Below are 17242 nucleotides of genomic sequence, written 5' to 3' on the forward strand. Positions count from 1 at the left end.
CATGATGTTGGGAAGCCAACTCACAGCGAGTGGGTGAGCGCGGGCATCTCTGCCCTTGTCGTTTGGATTACCGCGGTGCCACGCGCCCAGTTACACAATGCGTAAAGGCGAGGGTTATTTCTAGGACAGATAATTGAACATTAATACTCGTTGACATTGTCGTAGGAATGATATGTCAAGCTGACAGGGCCTATGTGCTTACATCTGCTGATCGGCTGCAGACGAAGGGAATGTTTGGCAGATCAGACCTGGGGCTCCGCCGCCACCGAGCCAGGGATGATACAGCCATTAGTCATGAGCTGCCATCTTGGGCTCCCTTCCCAAAAACAGTGGTCAGGTCCCTGGTTTTGGGGGTAGAGACATAGCCTGCGAAACTACATCAACCTCCATATATGCGCGCACACCTCTGCCTGCATAAGAATGTATATACATGTATAAAACATATTAAACAGGAGAATCCTTAATGATATATACGCATGAGTGCCGCTGTTGCCTGAAACAACTGTTTTCGATCTACAAACATAAAAATAAAAGAAAGTGGAGTAGATGAGAAGTTCTTCAGAAGGATTGAGAGCATGATCAAGTTTGATGAAGTGGTTCTGATTATCTCTACGCTAGGAATCAACTGACATAAAAACAGTAGCAGGGTTAGCATTTTTTATCTTTTTTTTTTTAAGCATCTTTTTTGTGCCTCTCTTCTTCTGGATGTCAACAGACCCTTCAAGGCAGCCTGCTATAGATATAGTAGTTACATTGTGATCACTCTTGTCCCCTCCTAGCCAAAATCCTACAAGTGGTGCCTTTCAATATCATTTTATAACAAGTCTTTGGAGAGCTAATGCCTTTGTCGTAGTATTTCTACAGTCAGACTTTGCTGCACAAGTAACTGTTCAGAGGAACAAGAAACAGACGGAAAACAATTACAGGGGCCTCTGACGCCGGAGTCAGTTCTACTTTCTTAAAATAGGGCTAAACATGATGTTTGTAATGTCTCGCGTATAGTTTGGCTCTGCATAAAATGCTATAAAATAGGACCCTTGAGAACATCCATTATCACATTTTGGTTAACATCACAGATTTTAAAAATCCCAGTTGCACCGAAGCCATGACATAAAGCTTTCATCTGTAAAGATCTGGTTTCTCTTTGTTATTAAAATAAATGAAGCCATTAAACAAAATATATGCATATAATAGTCAAGTTCATAATTTCATATCATCAAAATGATAAATTTGACTTTTTTTTTTAATTGGAGCAGTCATCTTAGAAAGGTTTGTGTATAGAACAAGATCAAATGTGCCTGGTTGCTCTTTCCTACTTTGTAAGTTGTTAGTGGTGACATTTTTTTGGTCTTTAGCTACTTTCATTTAAGTCTTTCTAAAAGAAATGTGGAGTTTTGTTCAGAAAGGAGGGGGAAGCAGAGAGGGGGATTTTGAGCTTGGTGTTGAAAAAAATTAATTTATTATGTGTTATTATCCTTGAAAAATATTAATGGTCATCATACCATAAATGTGCTGAAAGTGACATGCCACTTCACAATGCTGTTGCTTGATTGTTGGTTGTCTCTTTTACGTTGATTGTCTCTCTTATTATGGAAGTATCTGTGTAAGCATAGCATGTGCGTGGTGCTTGATGTGTTCAGACCTCAAAAGAGACTGAACCAGAGGCTGGAGGAGATGCTCAGGTTGGGACTGGGGTGGGTACTGGCTTCTTGTAGCTGACTCTCTTCGGGTTTTTGAAAACCCCCTTCTAAAAAACCCTGTCCTGGCCTTGTCTATCCCATCATCCTGTTTAACTCACCCACCGAGGGTCTCGCCTTACAAAGATGAAGACATATCCTTCAGCTGCCCCAGGCTTTGGCCAAATTTGCTGTAGCTAATCACCATATCTGAAGTTACACAGCCATAGACAAGTTTGCCGTTTCAGGGTTTGTACCCCCGAGCATCGGTCAATGCTAAGTCCTGAGAAGTGCCTTTCTCCATGAATATTCCCACTGAAATGCAAAGTTTCATCCTGCCAACCCTCCATGAGGGAGGGTGCAGTTTGGTCTTTAGAGTTTTTTGGAAGCCAGGTGAAATCGGTGGAGAACTGCATTGACTTCAAGGGGGAAAAGGTTGTTTTTTATGGGAGAGCCCTCTCAGTCCAAGCAAGTTGCTGAGAGGGAAGAGTCTCATCTTGGAGATGATCCGAGCCTTTTTAATGAGTTTTTTTATAAGGACAGCAATTAAGATGCACTGCATTTGTGGGCAAATGCGTTTTAATTTATGGTTGAATCTGGAGATTTGGGGGAGAATTGGGATATGCTTTTTCCTGACTCTCAGAAGATCTAAATCACACTTTTTTTTGGTGCATGTCCTTGCGCATATAAATATCATCCTGGAAATGCATATCTAGTTTATTCTTAAATTCATTACCATTATCAGCCAGGTTTCTTTGCTGATTAGGGTACATAATTAATTACAGCAGTTGTTTTGTTTTGGAGACTTCTTATTTCATCCATTGGAGTTAAATTTTAGCCCAGGCTGGTCAGAAAGTCTGTATTCCTGCACAGGTCTGCTCCCTGAAGCCAGTCAAAGGGATTTCACACACTAAATGGGTGTAGATAAATGAATTCTCTAGTCAGAAAGCAGAATTGCTTAGTCAAGTTTACCGCATTAAAATTTGGCTGTATTATTCATATATGCGATCTTACTGAACTTGGGCTATTTTAGCAGAAGAGAACTCAGAGCTAAAGGAATGAAGGATTGAATTTATGAGGGACTCACGTTTTAAAGGTAAAAATAATGGAGAGTGAACTTGTGGGGATGTAAAAGCTGGGATGGATAAAATGAGAGTACCTGAAATAGCTTGCTGGGTATTTGGAAGTGAAGCCCAGCTTTAGCCCAGGTAAATTGCATTTGAATTTCAACCTCAGATCTGTATGCACTCCTCTTTGGCAGATGTTGAATTGATAATGCCTGTGTGTTAAAGAATTCTGATTGTTTCTTTTGCCACCTTCACAGCTTATGAAAATGCAAGTAGACCTGCCTAATGAATATTAATAAGAGTGATGGCTGGATAACATATAAGCCCGTGGCTCTTTGGAGCTCAGATAGGGTTAGTTGGAGGATTGTTGTGGCTGGGAATTTACATGCTTTTTAAGAACAAACTTCCGGAATGCTTTTATATTCTCCTTTAAAACATGATGTTTGTTAACAGTGGCATACTCAGGCGTGCATGGGATTTTTTCCCCTTTTTTTCATTTCTCTAGATATGTAGTGAAATTAAGACTACAGGTGAGATGTCCAGGTTTTTTTAAAACAAGGCAATTTATTAGATGAGAAGAGAAAGAGGCCTCATCTCTTAAATTTACTTCAGTCCAGGGTTAATTGTATCAATAGCAATGGTTTATTTTATTTTCCTTGTTTATTTTTGCTTTTTCCCACACCCCATTCTCCCAGGCAGCTGCGGCAGTCGTTAGCGGGGCAGGGAAACGACACTGATGAATTCTGGATCTCCAAATGTCCTGCGAGGCTTTAAAGTGCATTTCATGCAGTTAGTTAATAGGGCGGCTCGTTAGGCCCGTCGACACGGACCTCACACGTGGCAGTATAATAGCAGGGAGATGGTGGTGTGGAGTGCCTGGAGGAAGGGAGGGCTCTGAGGACTCAGCTCTTCAACTAGAGCCACATGAGCAGGCACTGCCACCTTGTCGGAGCTCCTGGTGAAGCCAACGCGATGTCGGGGCTCGGTGGTGACGTTGGCAACTTCCCTCCATTCTTTGGCTCTGCTGGAGCAATCCTCTCCAGACCTTTGTTTACTCACTTGTAAAAATCCCCATTACCAACCTTTCTGCCTGTGTCATAGTCTCATTTTCATCTGCTCTTCTTCCCCCAGACCCCGCTCCCAAAGGCTGCTAATTATGCAAAAACCAAGGCATTTTTTTTAATAACTTCCTGCTCATTGAGAGTTGCAGGGGCAGACTCGAAAAGGAGTGGTTCAAAACTCAAAAGACAAGTAGAATCAGAGGGATGTTTATTTAATATTTAAAAAAAAACCCAAACAACTTGGTCTCAATAGTAGGGGCCCATGCCTACTATGTATGTAGGCACTATATGTGCCTACTATGACTTTTGTGTCACTGTTCAAGGTGGACTTGTTTTGCAGAGTGGTGGTTTGGGGCATTTCCAGGTGCTTGCAAGTGATGCAGCAGTGAGAGGGGGTTTGTACATGTTCCAGGTCTGGAGACACTCTTGGAGGGTTTAATGAAGACTTGATGAGGAGGATTTAATGAAGATTCAGTGATTAAGAAGCTCTGCATCATCATTGCTGCTAAATATGTAATAAGGCTTACTGTGCATTCACTTTACAAGTAAACTTATTCTTTCTGAAACTTGAAAACGTGAGGAAAGCCCCCAACTTCAAACGAGAAACACTCACATTGAGGCAGCACATTTCCCCTTTTGCAAAAGGCCTTTTCTTTCCCTTCCCTTGTCATGACAAAAAGGCTTAAATTTTTTTTTTTCTTTTAGCCAGTATAAGGGAAGAGGGAAGAGGGAGAGAGTCATTAAAATGCAGTTCTTTCAATTACGTCCCAGTATTTGTCATCTTTATTGCTTTTCTATAGTTTTCATTGCACCTTTAATAGTATGCCTGGTCAGGAAAGGTGAGCTGGAATGTGAACGCACTTGGCTGCCGCTGCCGTCAGTGCCTATGAGCTGTGCTCGGATCCCCGTCCCTGTAGATTTTTAATGTCCCTGCAGACTGCTGGCAGCCTGCTTCCAGCTGTGGCAGGCATGATGCAGTGAATTGCTTTTGAATGTTCTTTACTCAAATAGGCAGTAATTACAAGCTTAAAGAGGTTTAGTGGTCCAGTAAACTACATAATCACCCCTGAATTAGCCTGGGCTCATCAGTTGCAGTCCAGCAACCTCAAGACTGCTGTTTGTATGCAGGCTTTATCACGTAGCAACCTGAGCAGCAGGTGTGGAACAGCAAGAATCCCCCATAAACACAACTGTCTACTGGGGACAATGATCTCTAATGAGATGAGGCTACAGCATCACTGTAATTTAAGTGGGAAAATTAACGCCGGAGAATGTGCGCTACTTCCAAGAGTCTCTGCTTCTTCGGAGAACGGTGGTGTTTTGCTGGCTTGGGTTTTTTTCTCTTCCCTCCTCATTTTTTTTTTTTCTTCCTCCCAGATCTTTAAATACATCCTTTTTTTATGAACAACACATTGTGATTTTCCTTATAAGTTGAGTGGGCTTTATTCTTTTACAAGGATATGTTGTGAATATTTAATGGTGGACGGGGCATCTGTTCAAGGACTTTTCATGCCAACAAAGTGGTGTTGCAAAATAGCAGCTTTATCTTTTCATTTCCTTCCTCAGTGGTAGGGTGTTTTTTTTTTTGTTTCGGGATTTTTGCTGGTTTTTTTTTTTTTTTGGGGGGGGTGGGTGTTGGGGTTTTTTGTTGTTTTGAGGTTTTTTCCCAATAGAAAACGTTCAATTGGAAACCACCCCCCCCCCCGTCTTGGCTTTAATGTGGTGGTTGCCTTGAATTCTCTTCACATGACTGCTTGGTCCCTCCAAGAAAAAAGGCAGCCGAGCTCATGGCAGGAGGCTTACCAAATTGCTTGGTGGCTGCTCCCAAGAGTGCTAGTACCCCAGGGAACCTGCCTAAAGCTCCTGCTCTGTTCTAAAAGCCTGTGGTTGATATTAGGGACCTGGCTGAATACAGCAACCCTCCATGACCCTGGTCACTACAGTGGGTAGGGTAGGGGAGGTAGGTGTAGTGGAGCGTTTTTATTGCCTGCTTGCAGAGGGAGCTCCTGAGGTACTCAAAGCAGCCTGAGAAAGAGAGCAAAAAACACAAATAAAAGCTTTTGGCTTAGTTCTGTGGGATTACAACAGCCGGCACTGGCATTTCCCAGAGCTTGCAGAGTTATTTCTGAGCCCACCTGTTTAGAAAGTCATTTGAGGTAGATAAGGACAGTGACTTATTGCTGAGAAAAAGCTTCTGGTTAGGAGATATTTACCTGAGCTAATCTGTCTTAGGGCCAGCTCTAAAAACAACAGCAGCACTTTTATAGTGTTATCAGGTAGTCAGGATTTCCTTTAGCATGCCAGGGATGGGCATATTTTTATCTCCTTCCCAAAACCTGCTCACCTACAAAAGGCTGGGGTTCACCTTCCTGCCTTTCCACAGCCGCTTGATAAAGATACCGGCTTAACTGAAAAGCCATGTTTCAAGGATGTGAATTTTAGCTCTCATGTGGTTCAAGTCAGATGATGCATTTCCTTGGTTCCTTTGGTGTCACTTGGATGTAATATTTCATTGTTTTCAGCTGTGTGCTGTGCTGAAGAGAGTTTTGCTGATCTTTTGAATGCAATTTTTCTTTGAATTACCCTGTCCTTGATTATTTTTTGGCTGTGGTGGAGCAAAAAAATAATACTAATAAAGACAAACAGGGCAGAGGATGTGAAAGTCCATGTTACGTTAGCACAAATAATCATGACACTAGTGCAAAAAATCACTTCTTAAACGTATTAAGAGAAGTTAACGTGTGTCTGCAAGCACTTGTGTGTGTGTTTCTGCGTGCACATGCATACAGGCTCTAAAGGAATGTTTAACATGGGAAAACCTCCACTTAATTACCCGGGTATGGCGTGGGAGTGTCTGCATAGGCTCAGCTTAAACCGAAAACTGGTAGGAGCCAGAGTAAGCTCCAAACACTGAGGTCTATCAGCATGCCTCCAAAAGGAAATAGCAGAAGCACCATTGCTTGGACTAGCTAAAGCTCAACTGGAAAAGGCAGCGGGTAATAATATATGGTATGGAAGGAATAATATTGTAGCAGCCAGGGGATGGATTAGATGAGTTAAAAGGTTTTTCCATTTTCTGACTTCTGTAATATCCTGTGCAAGGGATGATCTGAACTTTTTTTCCTTAATGAGTGCTCACATTATGAGTAATTTGATGGGGCCACCAGAGAAGTATTGGCAGTGCATGTCAAGCCATACCATGTCTCTCCATCAGCCTTGGAAAAGATATTTATGTTAGCAAGTGCCAAAACTTGTTCACAGACAACTTTTACAAGAAAATTATTTACAAAAGGGCAAATGGGGAGGAAAAAAAAAAAGCAGCACAGAACATTCCCCCCCCAGCATAACTTCTTCATTAAAAAGTGTCACTGGTGCCAGTACCTCTTCCCCCCATCATAAGCCCCCACAAAAACTCTCTTCCACCCCCCTGCCTGCAAAACCAACTCAACCCCTGTTTAATCAGGTTGCTCTGTGAACACATGTTCAGATATTAAAACTTCTGGGATGTTATCTCTGTGTTTTACACCCTGTGTTTACATTATGAGAGTCAGATTCTGCCTCCTTTCCTCACCTTCTATATTTTGGCAGGGTTGTCAAAGCAGCCTGCAAAACCTTTTCTAAGGGCAGTGATGCACTTCATAGGAACGAGCTAATGCAGAAGTTGAGCAACAGTTTATGGCCTTGCTATAGTGATACAGGGATGCAGCATCTTGTCACGTTGCATGTTTTGATGCATTTTTAACTTTACAAGACTGAGCACGCCTGTTGATTTTGCATTCATAGTTTGCAGTTCAATAGCTCTGGCAGCACCAGGATTTATTAACAGTAATGCTATGAAAAAATCTTACTGTGGCGATATTAAACTATTATAATAAGTTGAGGAAATATTTTCTTTTGAAAGAGGAAAAGGCTGGCTTTGTCTGCAGCATGACCATGTCATATGGACTGCATTTTCTTGCTGCGCTGAAAAAGCAACGGGGAGTTTTAAATGCCAAAGCCAGCTCACACTTCAACAGCATTATCAGGCTGACTCACTGCTCTCAGCCAAGGAAAAGACTGTGCAAACTTTGCACAGGCTTTTTTCCTCCCAGCCTCATAGATGCATTTCTAATAAAACAACTTCCTTCTTGGTGTTTAGTATTTCCTCCAATGTGCAAGCCAGTCCCGTGGGATAAACAGGATCAAGTTTGCAGCTTCCGAGTTGATTTCCTCCCCCCTCCCTAGCAGGTCACCTCAACTTGGCAACTTTTTACAGCCTCGCCTGAATATAAAGCAGGTCGCAGGGATGCTCTATAAACCAATTCACACTGCCTGCAAAATAGGCAAGGGGACTCAGTGCCTTCTCTTTATCACTGCCTCTAAATACGCTGGTGGCCGATGAAGAAAGCAGGTTACAATCTTGTGACTTTGTGGATATCAATCCAACCATTTTTTGGCTACTTTGCAAATGCAGGAACCCCCGTTATTCTTTCGGAGGCCAGCATGTGTGAGGATCCAGGACTCGACTGCTATAAATTCAAGCTCTGTTCTTAGACTACACCATGCACTGCTTTTGTAATGCAAATGGCAGGCACAAAGTGTCCCTTTGATAATGTGCAGTCAGGAGACAAAAAAAGCATTCACTGCAACAGTAAAACTAATTCATAAAGCTAAGAGACAATAGGAAAGCATTATGGATATTAAAAAAAATAAGCAATTTCTCGTAGATCAACTTGATCACTAATGTAAACAGTTCAAATACAAGCCAGGAGGAGGCAGGGGAAGGGGAGAGACCCAAATGGCTGTGCTGGCGTCTTAGCTAACCCTTGACAAGTTTGGGTAAAGCAAGGTCTTAGAGTTCAGCCTAAAATCTACGTGCAGTTTGCCACTGGAGGGCTGAGCTTTATTCTGGTTGCTGAGTTAGGTGTAGGCTGAGTTGCTCTTCAGAAACAAGAAGATCTTAGTGTTTGGTTTTTTCTTTTTATTTTGAGGTTAGTAAACAGTTAATAAACACTCTGGAGGGCATAATTTTTTTTTTTTTTTTTTTTGGGGGGCGTAGTTTCTCTCCATCATCTACCAGAGTTTAGCTCAAGGTCATCTCATTTTGGTGCATTACACTGTGCTCTGGAGAAGGCAGAGGGCTGGAGGAAAAGGATAAAAGGACTTCCGAAATGGTTCTCCTGGCATGGTCAGCCAGGCGACGGTGCTGCAGTGATAAGGGCAATACTGGATGGTTGCCACGACACCCTTATAATGTAACATGCAACCTTTTGCTTGGGGGCTGCTTCTGCCTCTGTGCTGTGGTAAGGCCAGTTGGCAGTGTTGGTGTCAAGGCAGTTTGGTGCCACAAGGAATTAGTAATCTGGGGTGAAAGGGGTGATTTTGCCTCCTGTTATCTTAGCTGTAAACTCTGGGCAGGATTATTTTCATATTTGTCTGCCACCATTACAATGTGCTGTTATGGTGGGCAAGGCAGAGAGGAACCAGTGTTATTGATACTGCATTACAGATAAGATAAAGTCTTCTGCTGTCCTGGCATCTAACATTTGCAGCCTGGGGTGGAAAATTTGAGGAAAGGAGTACATTTGGACAAGGGGTATCATTAAGGGACAAACTTGGACGCTTTCCATCTGTATCTGCTGGAGCCTTTACCCAATGGCTGTAGTCAAAGGTGGTAAAAAAAAAAAGAATCTCATTGTTTGTTTTGCTAAAAATGACCTCGGCTGCATTGAAAAGGGGCTTTTATTAAGACTGCCGCTCTCTAAATACCATTCATAAAACAGTGACAAGAGAATATGATGGAAAGTTACATTTTTCTCTCTGTCACTTTGATTTCTTTGTTACTGCTAAAATGACTGCTCTGACTCATATTTTGCATAGTTATTTTTACCTTTTCAAATGTTCCTTAACTGTTCATATTACCCTGGGCAAATCCCCCAGGGATAATTTTCATTTGCATGCAGACTTTGATGGTGTTATTAAGCAATCACTTTCTGTACTAAGTCATTATTAAAAGTAATACCACAGAGCCTCAAAAACACATTAATGGTGCCAAACAATCCGCATTTCAGTGCTAGATTTATGGGAAGGGAAAAGCACTAGGTCTCATACCATTCGGTGGATGCTGCTCTGTAGTGCTGTAGCAGCAGCAGGCATGATCAGAAAATACCAGAGCCAGATTCAGAGTCCTTATCTGTTGTCAGCCTTATTCTTTCAAATGCCCTTTTTTTTTTCAACCTGCTTGCTTCCTACATTTTATTTTTTTCCCCTTGGATTTGCCCTTTTCCTCTGGCCTTGGCAAGAAAGCCTGTCTGCAGCCTTCCAGTATACACAAGCTGGGCTGGTTCTGGGAAGGAGGGTCAGCCTTCCCATCTGTAATCACCGTTTTATGGCTTTCACTCGAGGTGTTAATGCAGATCAAATGGAAAACACTCCAGCAAGAGCGTTACAGCTTCTCGCACTGCCCCGCGTACGGTCCCAATCGTTAATTCTGATTATAAGACCTAAAGGTAATTCTGTTTGCTCTCCTAATGCGTTGCAGCTCTCCCGGTGGTCCAGCGTCTCTTTTCTCCAATTCCCATCTTGATCAATTGTTTGCAAATAATTAAGCTTTTAAGAGATAATGGTAGGAGCTAATGTACACAACAAAGTAAAGGTCTCAAATCACTGTTTATTGAACAGTGGTACAATTTGCTTTGATATCCCAAAGTGATCCAGAGTGATAGGTGGACTTGACAACTGGAGTCAGTGTAGTGTTTTTAGACACACACGTCCATATATATTTTTATATATACATATATTTTATATAGATACATTTATATATAGAATCATAGAATATCTCAAGTTGGAAGAGACCCATCAGCATCATCAAGTCCAACTCCGTGCTTGTCACAAGTCTACCTAAAACTAAACTATTTGACTAAGATATATATTTTATATAAATATTTCGATATAATTTATACATACACACACAAATATACATATATGTGCAAATATATATAACCATAACTCTGTGCATGTGTCTTTATCCCTCTGAACAACCATTAGAAAGGTTTTGGAAGGCACCTGTCATTCTTGAACAGGTGAAATAAAGACCAACAGCAAGTTTCCACTGAATTTCCAAATTATTTCTTTATAAAATGGCAGTTCTCAGGGTTTCGCCCTTTCTGTCCATTGCAATGTGATGTCTGCCTTTGCCTATAGCACAGGCCTTCCTAGCCCTGTGGGTGGGAATGCAACAAGGCTTTGAATGTTTTTATAGGAACCTAGCCTGTGGCATGCTGATTCTTTGTCAAGTCATTTTTATTATGGGTTTTTTTTTTTAGCCTACAAAGGAACAACTCGTACGATCCACAGAAAGCTTATATAATAAGGATGCCCAGTGTTTAAGATTATTTTAAACCCCACCAAATCATAGTTAAAAAGCCTGCCGCATTGTGAACCTTTAGCTAAGAGGGATTAGCTATGTGAAGTCCCAGTCTGTCATGTGATTATGGCAATTATAGATTTATCATTAAAAGTTTATACTATGCTAGGGTATGAGAAAAAGAATAATCGGATGACCTTAAACATACTGCAATTGGAAGAATTTGGGGTTTGGGACTTTTAAAGCAATTATTTTTACAGTGACTGTATTATTCTGATGGCTAATTTTATCCAGTCTTGTCTATTTGGAAAGAAGTCCAGAACAATTGAAAATTGCTTAATGGAGACAGAGTTCTCAATTCCAATAGCTAGCGGCTGTCTAGTAATTATTGCTTGCTGCATGAAATTAGACACAGTTTGTTCAATTACTTAAAATTAGATCACATGTAAGGTGGCAAAGCGAAATAAGAAAAAAAAGAATGATTTTGTCCGTGCTTGATAGCAAAGTAATGAAATGGGAAGTAAGCTGTAAAGATGAAAATGTTACAAATCATCTCTGTAGGGTTGGGTTTTTTTAAGAGAAGCAAAATGTTATGTTCAGATAGATGGACATTAAGTCAAGTACAAGTGTTTGTTGTGGATGAACGTGTATGTAAGGCAGATGATAAAATTCATGCTATATTTTTGCATGTGTAAAATGCAAATTACCCATAAAAACGAAGTAAAATCCCTTTCCCCACGTCATCCACTTTGCAATTCTGGAGCTGTTTCACATTCATGCAGAAAATATAGGGGGTAGTTTACAGCTGTACCAGTTACCTGTAGGCTTCCTGTGAAGGAAATAGTATTGTTAAAAGAATGGGAAATTCCCCACTTGTTTTGGATGAAAAAACCTGTCTTTTGGAGCCAGTGGCCACAGCGATGGGCTTTGAAATGGGCATGTTGGGCACAGGGAAGTTGCCGTAGTTACTACAAAAATTCCTGTTTGGTAAAGTTGAGGTGATGCAGGCATGTAAAATAGCTGTTAGATGTCAGATATGCTGTTTACAAGAATATATAAAATCTGCTAAATAGTTACGATACCAATAAGATTGCGGAATTTTATGAGGTTTTAAATTCTTATGCTTTACAAGGTTTCAGTTTACATCTCATGTAATATTATGCCGAAGAATACATCCAAAGAATATGGAAATGTTTTGGGAAAAAAAGGGATGTGTGTATAACAGCAAATACTTTGTGACAACCAAGTGCTAAATGGGATGGTGGGGTAGGTCTGACCAGTTATATCAAATTATCTTTTTTGAAATATTAAGTACCTTGCAGCAGACAAAGTCTGAATCCTGTGCGTACTGAGACTTGGGTGACCAGATTAGAAACTAAGCCGGATCCTTAAAACAGGGCTTTTCCTGAGTGCTGTTTGCAATATTTGGCTTTTTAATTTTTGGATACTGACATTTTTACATGGAGGGAAAGGACAGAAATGATATTTCTAATTTTCAAACTTGGATGTGCTTTTTGCTGTTGATTTATTAAGCAATCTGTATTCATGCAGAAGCGAATTTTCTGAGAAAGCAATCAAGTTCTCACAAGAAACTTAACTTATGATTGAATTTTAACATTATCTTCAATTAAACCAGTATTTATTTTCTGTCTCTTAGGATTAGTACAGCACAGCTATGTTAATGTCAGGCAAAAATGTGCTGATCATTGACCTTGTGTTGGCCTGTGTTCAAAATCCAGGCGTTTGTTTATGTTCAGGATGCTGATCTTATTTGAAAATTATTTTGGGGCACTGGCAAGATTTGCCTTCACTGTCTCAGAAAACATCAGCTTGTTTTAGTTTTGCAGAGAAGTGCTTTATCACATTCTTTATTGTTCTGTGAAATACGGGGGGGGGGCGAGGGGGGGCTAAGAGGTGATTTGACTCTAATCGGTCATTTGAGACAAGTGCAAAACTTTCAGCTAATGCAACACATACCCTTCTTGAGTATCAAGGTACTGCCAGTATCCTAAGCAGTTATTTCTCCACTTCACTAATCTTTATAATTGGCTTGTCTTTTACTGCCATTAATTAAGTGATGTAGTAGCCCATTAATAATTATAAAAGAGTGACACACCTCAGCATTTTCACCTTTCAATAGATGTCACACTCCTGCTTTGGTCTGGGGGGTTGTTTTTTAGTTTAAAATAAAAAGTAGGCAAAAAAAAAGAGCATTGTTTTAAATGTATATATTTATTTTGGTGTCTTATAGCACCCTTACCCTTCAGAAGAACAGAAAAAGCAGTTGGCACAAGACACAGGGCTCACTATACTTCAAGTGAACAATTGGTAAGTAATTTTCCTTGGTGTTTCTATATGGATGCTGGCACCCTCTGGCTAACGCTTTGCATTTTTGAGGACACACCTTGCCCTGTCTGCTCTCCCCCAGCAGTTTGTTGGCGCAAAAGGGATATAGCTGGGTGAGTGGTTTCAGTTTTGGGAGCTAGGAGGTTTGCTACTGCATGAAACAAGCTGTATTTATTTTCCCATCTCTTGGGCAGATTTCAGTGTCTTCGTATTTGGGTACCACTCCTTCTGGCTGTGCGTCTTCTTTAACAGGAAGCCACGTTCATTTTTTAGAACTTTAGTCTTGGAAGAGGTTGAGATGTTGGGTGAAAAAAGGGGCAATTGACCCCATTTCTGCAGAGCGTATTGTTATTTTGGGATGCTGTCATGCTTTTTTTAATGTTGGTAGTGGGGTTTTCCTTTTTGACTGACATCCTTCTCTCTCTTTACTGGTTTGTTTTAAAAGCTTAAATAAACTTTGAGGACAATCTGGCTTTTTGCTGCTGAAGTACAGTGTGGAGCAATTTTATTTATTTATTCCAGCTAACAGTTGCTGGAGCCCCTGATCTGTTGTAGAAGTGATTTCTTTCAAGGAAACTGGGATCTGTGCTTTTTTCTGCAGTGGATATTGGGTTTCTAACTGTCCAGGATGTGGTGAAGGCAACCAGTGAAAATTACTTGTGATTTAAGTATGAAAACACAACAGTGAACCCTTAAAAAAAAAGTTTGATTTATTACCCTTTGTTACTGCATTGAAATGCAGGTTTCTCCCACTATCCCAAAGTGTCTTATTTGAAGTGTATTGCAATCTAATACCTTGTAAAACTAAGTGTATCTAATTAATTGTCCTAATATTTTTAGATTAGTGTTTATGATGGGAAACCTTATCCTCTTTGAAGTAATATCCAGAAAATGGCCAAGGCAAACGGCGAGCCTGCTGGGGAAAAGGGAGGGAAGAATGCCAGTTTGCAGAAAAAAGTTGAGGGTTTTTTTCCGTTCAATAAGTGTCAGAGATTAATATTCCTGAAGCTCTGATTACATGGCCTAATCCATTTTAGTGAATACATTTGGTCTTGATGTCCATTGCACCTACATTAACAAACCCTTCTCTCTTAGAGAGAGTAGGAGCCTATGGGAGAGATTTCAGATATATTAAACCCCATTACAGAAAATGTAATTTCTGTCAATATAATCCCATGTATTCTTCAATTTAGTACTTTAGAGATAACAAGCTACTTACAATATATTTGCCTTTGGAGGATTAATTTACAAAGTGCACTATCTGGGAGACACAGGCAGGCTCACATAAGCATAGCTTGTAAGGGTTATCAATTTCTGTGACCCCACAGCAGCCCTGGGAGATCAATTTTTTGAAGCCCTTTAAGACACTGAATAAAAGAAAATACCAAATACTTAGTGTATGTGAAGTATGCTTCTGAGATACTTACTTTAAAATGGAGGAATAAAAGGCACTAAACATGAAATATGTGTTATAAGGAAACGTGACCCACAGTATTTTGGCTCAGCCAGAAAAAATTAGTGTTTGCTTCAACTCTACATCCTCCAGCCTTCATCCAGGCGAAACTCTAATTGTTATGGTTGTCCGTCAGTTTAACGATAGGCACTTTGGCCATTTGAGAAGCTGTGTATGTTCATCAGGGGTTTTATTTAACAATGGGGTGGAGCAAGTGTGTGCTGCTTTGGAGGGGTATGGTAACGTAGGATTCGGTATGGGCAAGTGTGTCTGTTAGGATGGTCCATCAAAAAATGGTTTCGACATTATGAATATAAGATGCTTTGAACTGAAGCTGGTGGAATTTCTCCTGAGTGACTTTCCAGGGTGCTTTTCAGTACCCATCTTGGCTGAGATTTGAGGAGTTTTTACTCTGACTTTGTGTCAGATGTGTTTTTATAAGTTTCTTATGTGCAAGAAGAAGAGAAGAAAAAGAAAAAGGAGGTCAAAATACATTATAACTGAAGTCTTGTGGATGTAGGGCAGGCTTCCTCTGCTTGAGCTAGTTTGGTAATTCTGCTGTGGTGTTACAATTGTATAAATTATTGAGATAATTTCCCTTCTCTCCTCAGCTGCACAAAGATTTAACACTATAGAGACATCTGGGCTTTCTTAAGTGACAGGTGGGCAGAAATGCCAAAATGCAGTAATTCAGCCCCTGCTTTTTGTAATGGGTGCTAAGGAACAAGGAGGCTGTGAGGCCATGGCTGAACGTGCAGGTTGCACACATACCTACATCCTCAGGAAACATCCAGCCATAAGTTGACCAATGAGCTACTCATCCCCTTCGAAATCCATGGGGGTATGGGGCAGCCCTTTCCCAACCTTTTGATGAATCTTTTTTCTTCTAAGGTGGTATGCAGGACTAGAAAACCTCTTCTTGCCTAAATTCCCTCTGCAGGGAAGAGCTAGTGTATCATATCTGGTTAGCTTTGCCTTTCTTCAGTGGGCTCATAAGTCATTCAGCCACGACTTGCAAAAAATTTTGCCTTCCTCCTTAGATTCTTCCAAACTTGTTAACACACATGTACATTTTTGTATTAATGATGAGTCATTGTAAATCACTGTTGCAGAGATTAAATAAAATGCTGAAGGGCAGGCTGGGTGCAGATCAGTCATAAATTATTGGCAGCAACACAGCATGTGGGAATACATGAAATGTGCATGAAAAACATAAACTCATGTCTGGTAGCATGGTCGTTAGCCCAGACTGGGAATGCTAGATTTTCTGGATAGAATTAGAAGTTTGCCACAGAGCAGCCAGTGAAGAGAGCATTTGTTTTCTGCAGATTGAAAGCATTTGAAGAATTTTTTTTTTGTCATATTTTGAATGCCTTTACAGTATGTGCTAGTTGCATACTTCAGTTCTCTGCCATAACGAAAAAAACGATGCTTTTCACATACATGCACATTTCTGCCTGGTGTTCAGGCTCTCTGAGTTGATGCACACAACTCCTATTGATGGTGGAGGAGTCACAGGAATGGGTGATGATGTGAGACATGCCAGAAAATGTATCAGCGGTAGGACACATCTTTAAAAATACCACAGTTCAAACTTGTCCTTTTTCCTTGGGTTGTTTTATTTTTTAAAAGCAATGAAATAATCCACTTGAAGGATTCTTCCTTTCTTTTTTTTTCCACATGCAATTATTTTGCTTGCGAATCACCACTGTTGCCTTTTAGGACCATCTTTTTGCCACAGTTGGATGTTTCTGTTGTTGGAAAGAGGGAGCCTTTACCTTATTACAAAAAACCCCAAACAAAACCAGAATCTCTGGAAGGTAGGAAGGTAGCAGAGTTCAAGATGTCGTTAGTCTAAATGAACTCTTCAGGTCTCTGTCTTGTTAGTTGTTTAACCCCACAGCATTTTAGGGTTTGAAGCATGGTGATGTGGACTAGAAGGGGCACTTGCATGATCTTGACAGTGTTGCGTGTATGGATATGGAAGGGACCTGACCAAGTACAGGTTAATTAGGTGCTTTTCCCCGGTGATAAAAACTGTGATTGGAATATCCAGGAGGTGTGATCCAATCACTTCATACCTGAGTTGAGAGCCAGCCAGGCTATACTGAACAACCTATGCAGTTTTCTTGTTTACTACATCCCAGCTGAATCTCTTCCCATTAAGAATTAATGGTAAATAATTACTGCTGGTACTCTACGGAGAAGAGAGAGCAATTCTCATCAAGGGCTGCATTAGGTGTCAGGTGCTTGTTTATGTTTTAGGAAAGCCTAGATACACACAGATAAATGTC

The 17242-nt window shown here is 40.7% G+C and overlaps 1 protein-coding gene across 2 annotated transcripts in view; it reads left to right on the forward strand.

Moving 5' to 3' along the window:
* MEIS1 (Meis homeobox 1) overlaps nucleotides 1-17242 on the forward strand; it is a 108187-nt gene that overhangs the window by 71014 nt on the left and 19931 nt on the right. For both annotated transcript variants that reach the window (XM_030489249.1, XM_030489248.1), the window contains exon 9: nucleotides 13401-13477. In XM_030489249.1, coding sequence (XP_030345109.1) covers nucleotides 13401-13477 — 77 coding nt within the window. The remainder of the gene's footprint in view (nucleotides 1-13400; nucleotides 13478-17242) is intronic.

Source organism: Strigops habroptila, chromosome 6, assembly GCF_004027225.2.
Source record: "Strigops habroptila isolate Jane chromosome 6, bStrHab1.2.pri, whole genome shotgun sequence".
Lineage (NCBI taxonomy): Eukaryota > Metazoa > Chordata > Aves > Psittaciformes > Psittacidae > Strigops > Strigops habroptila.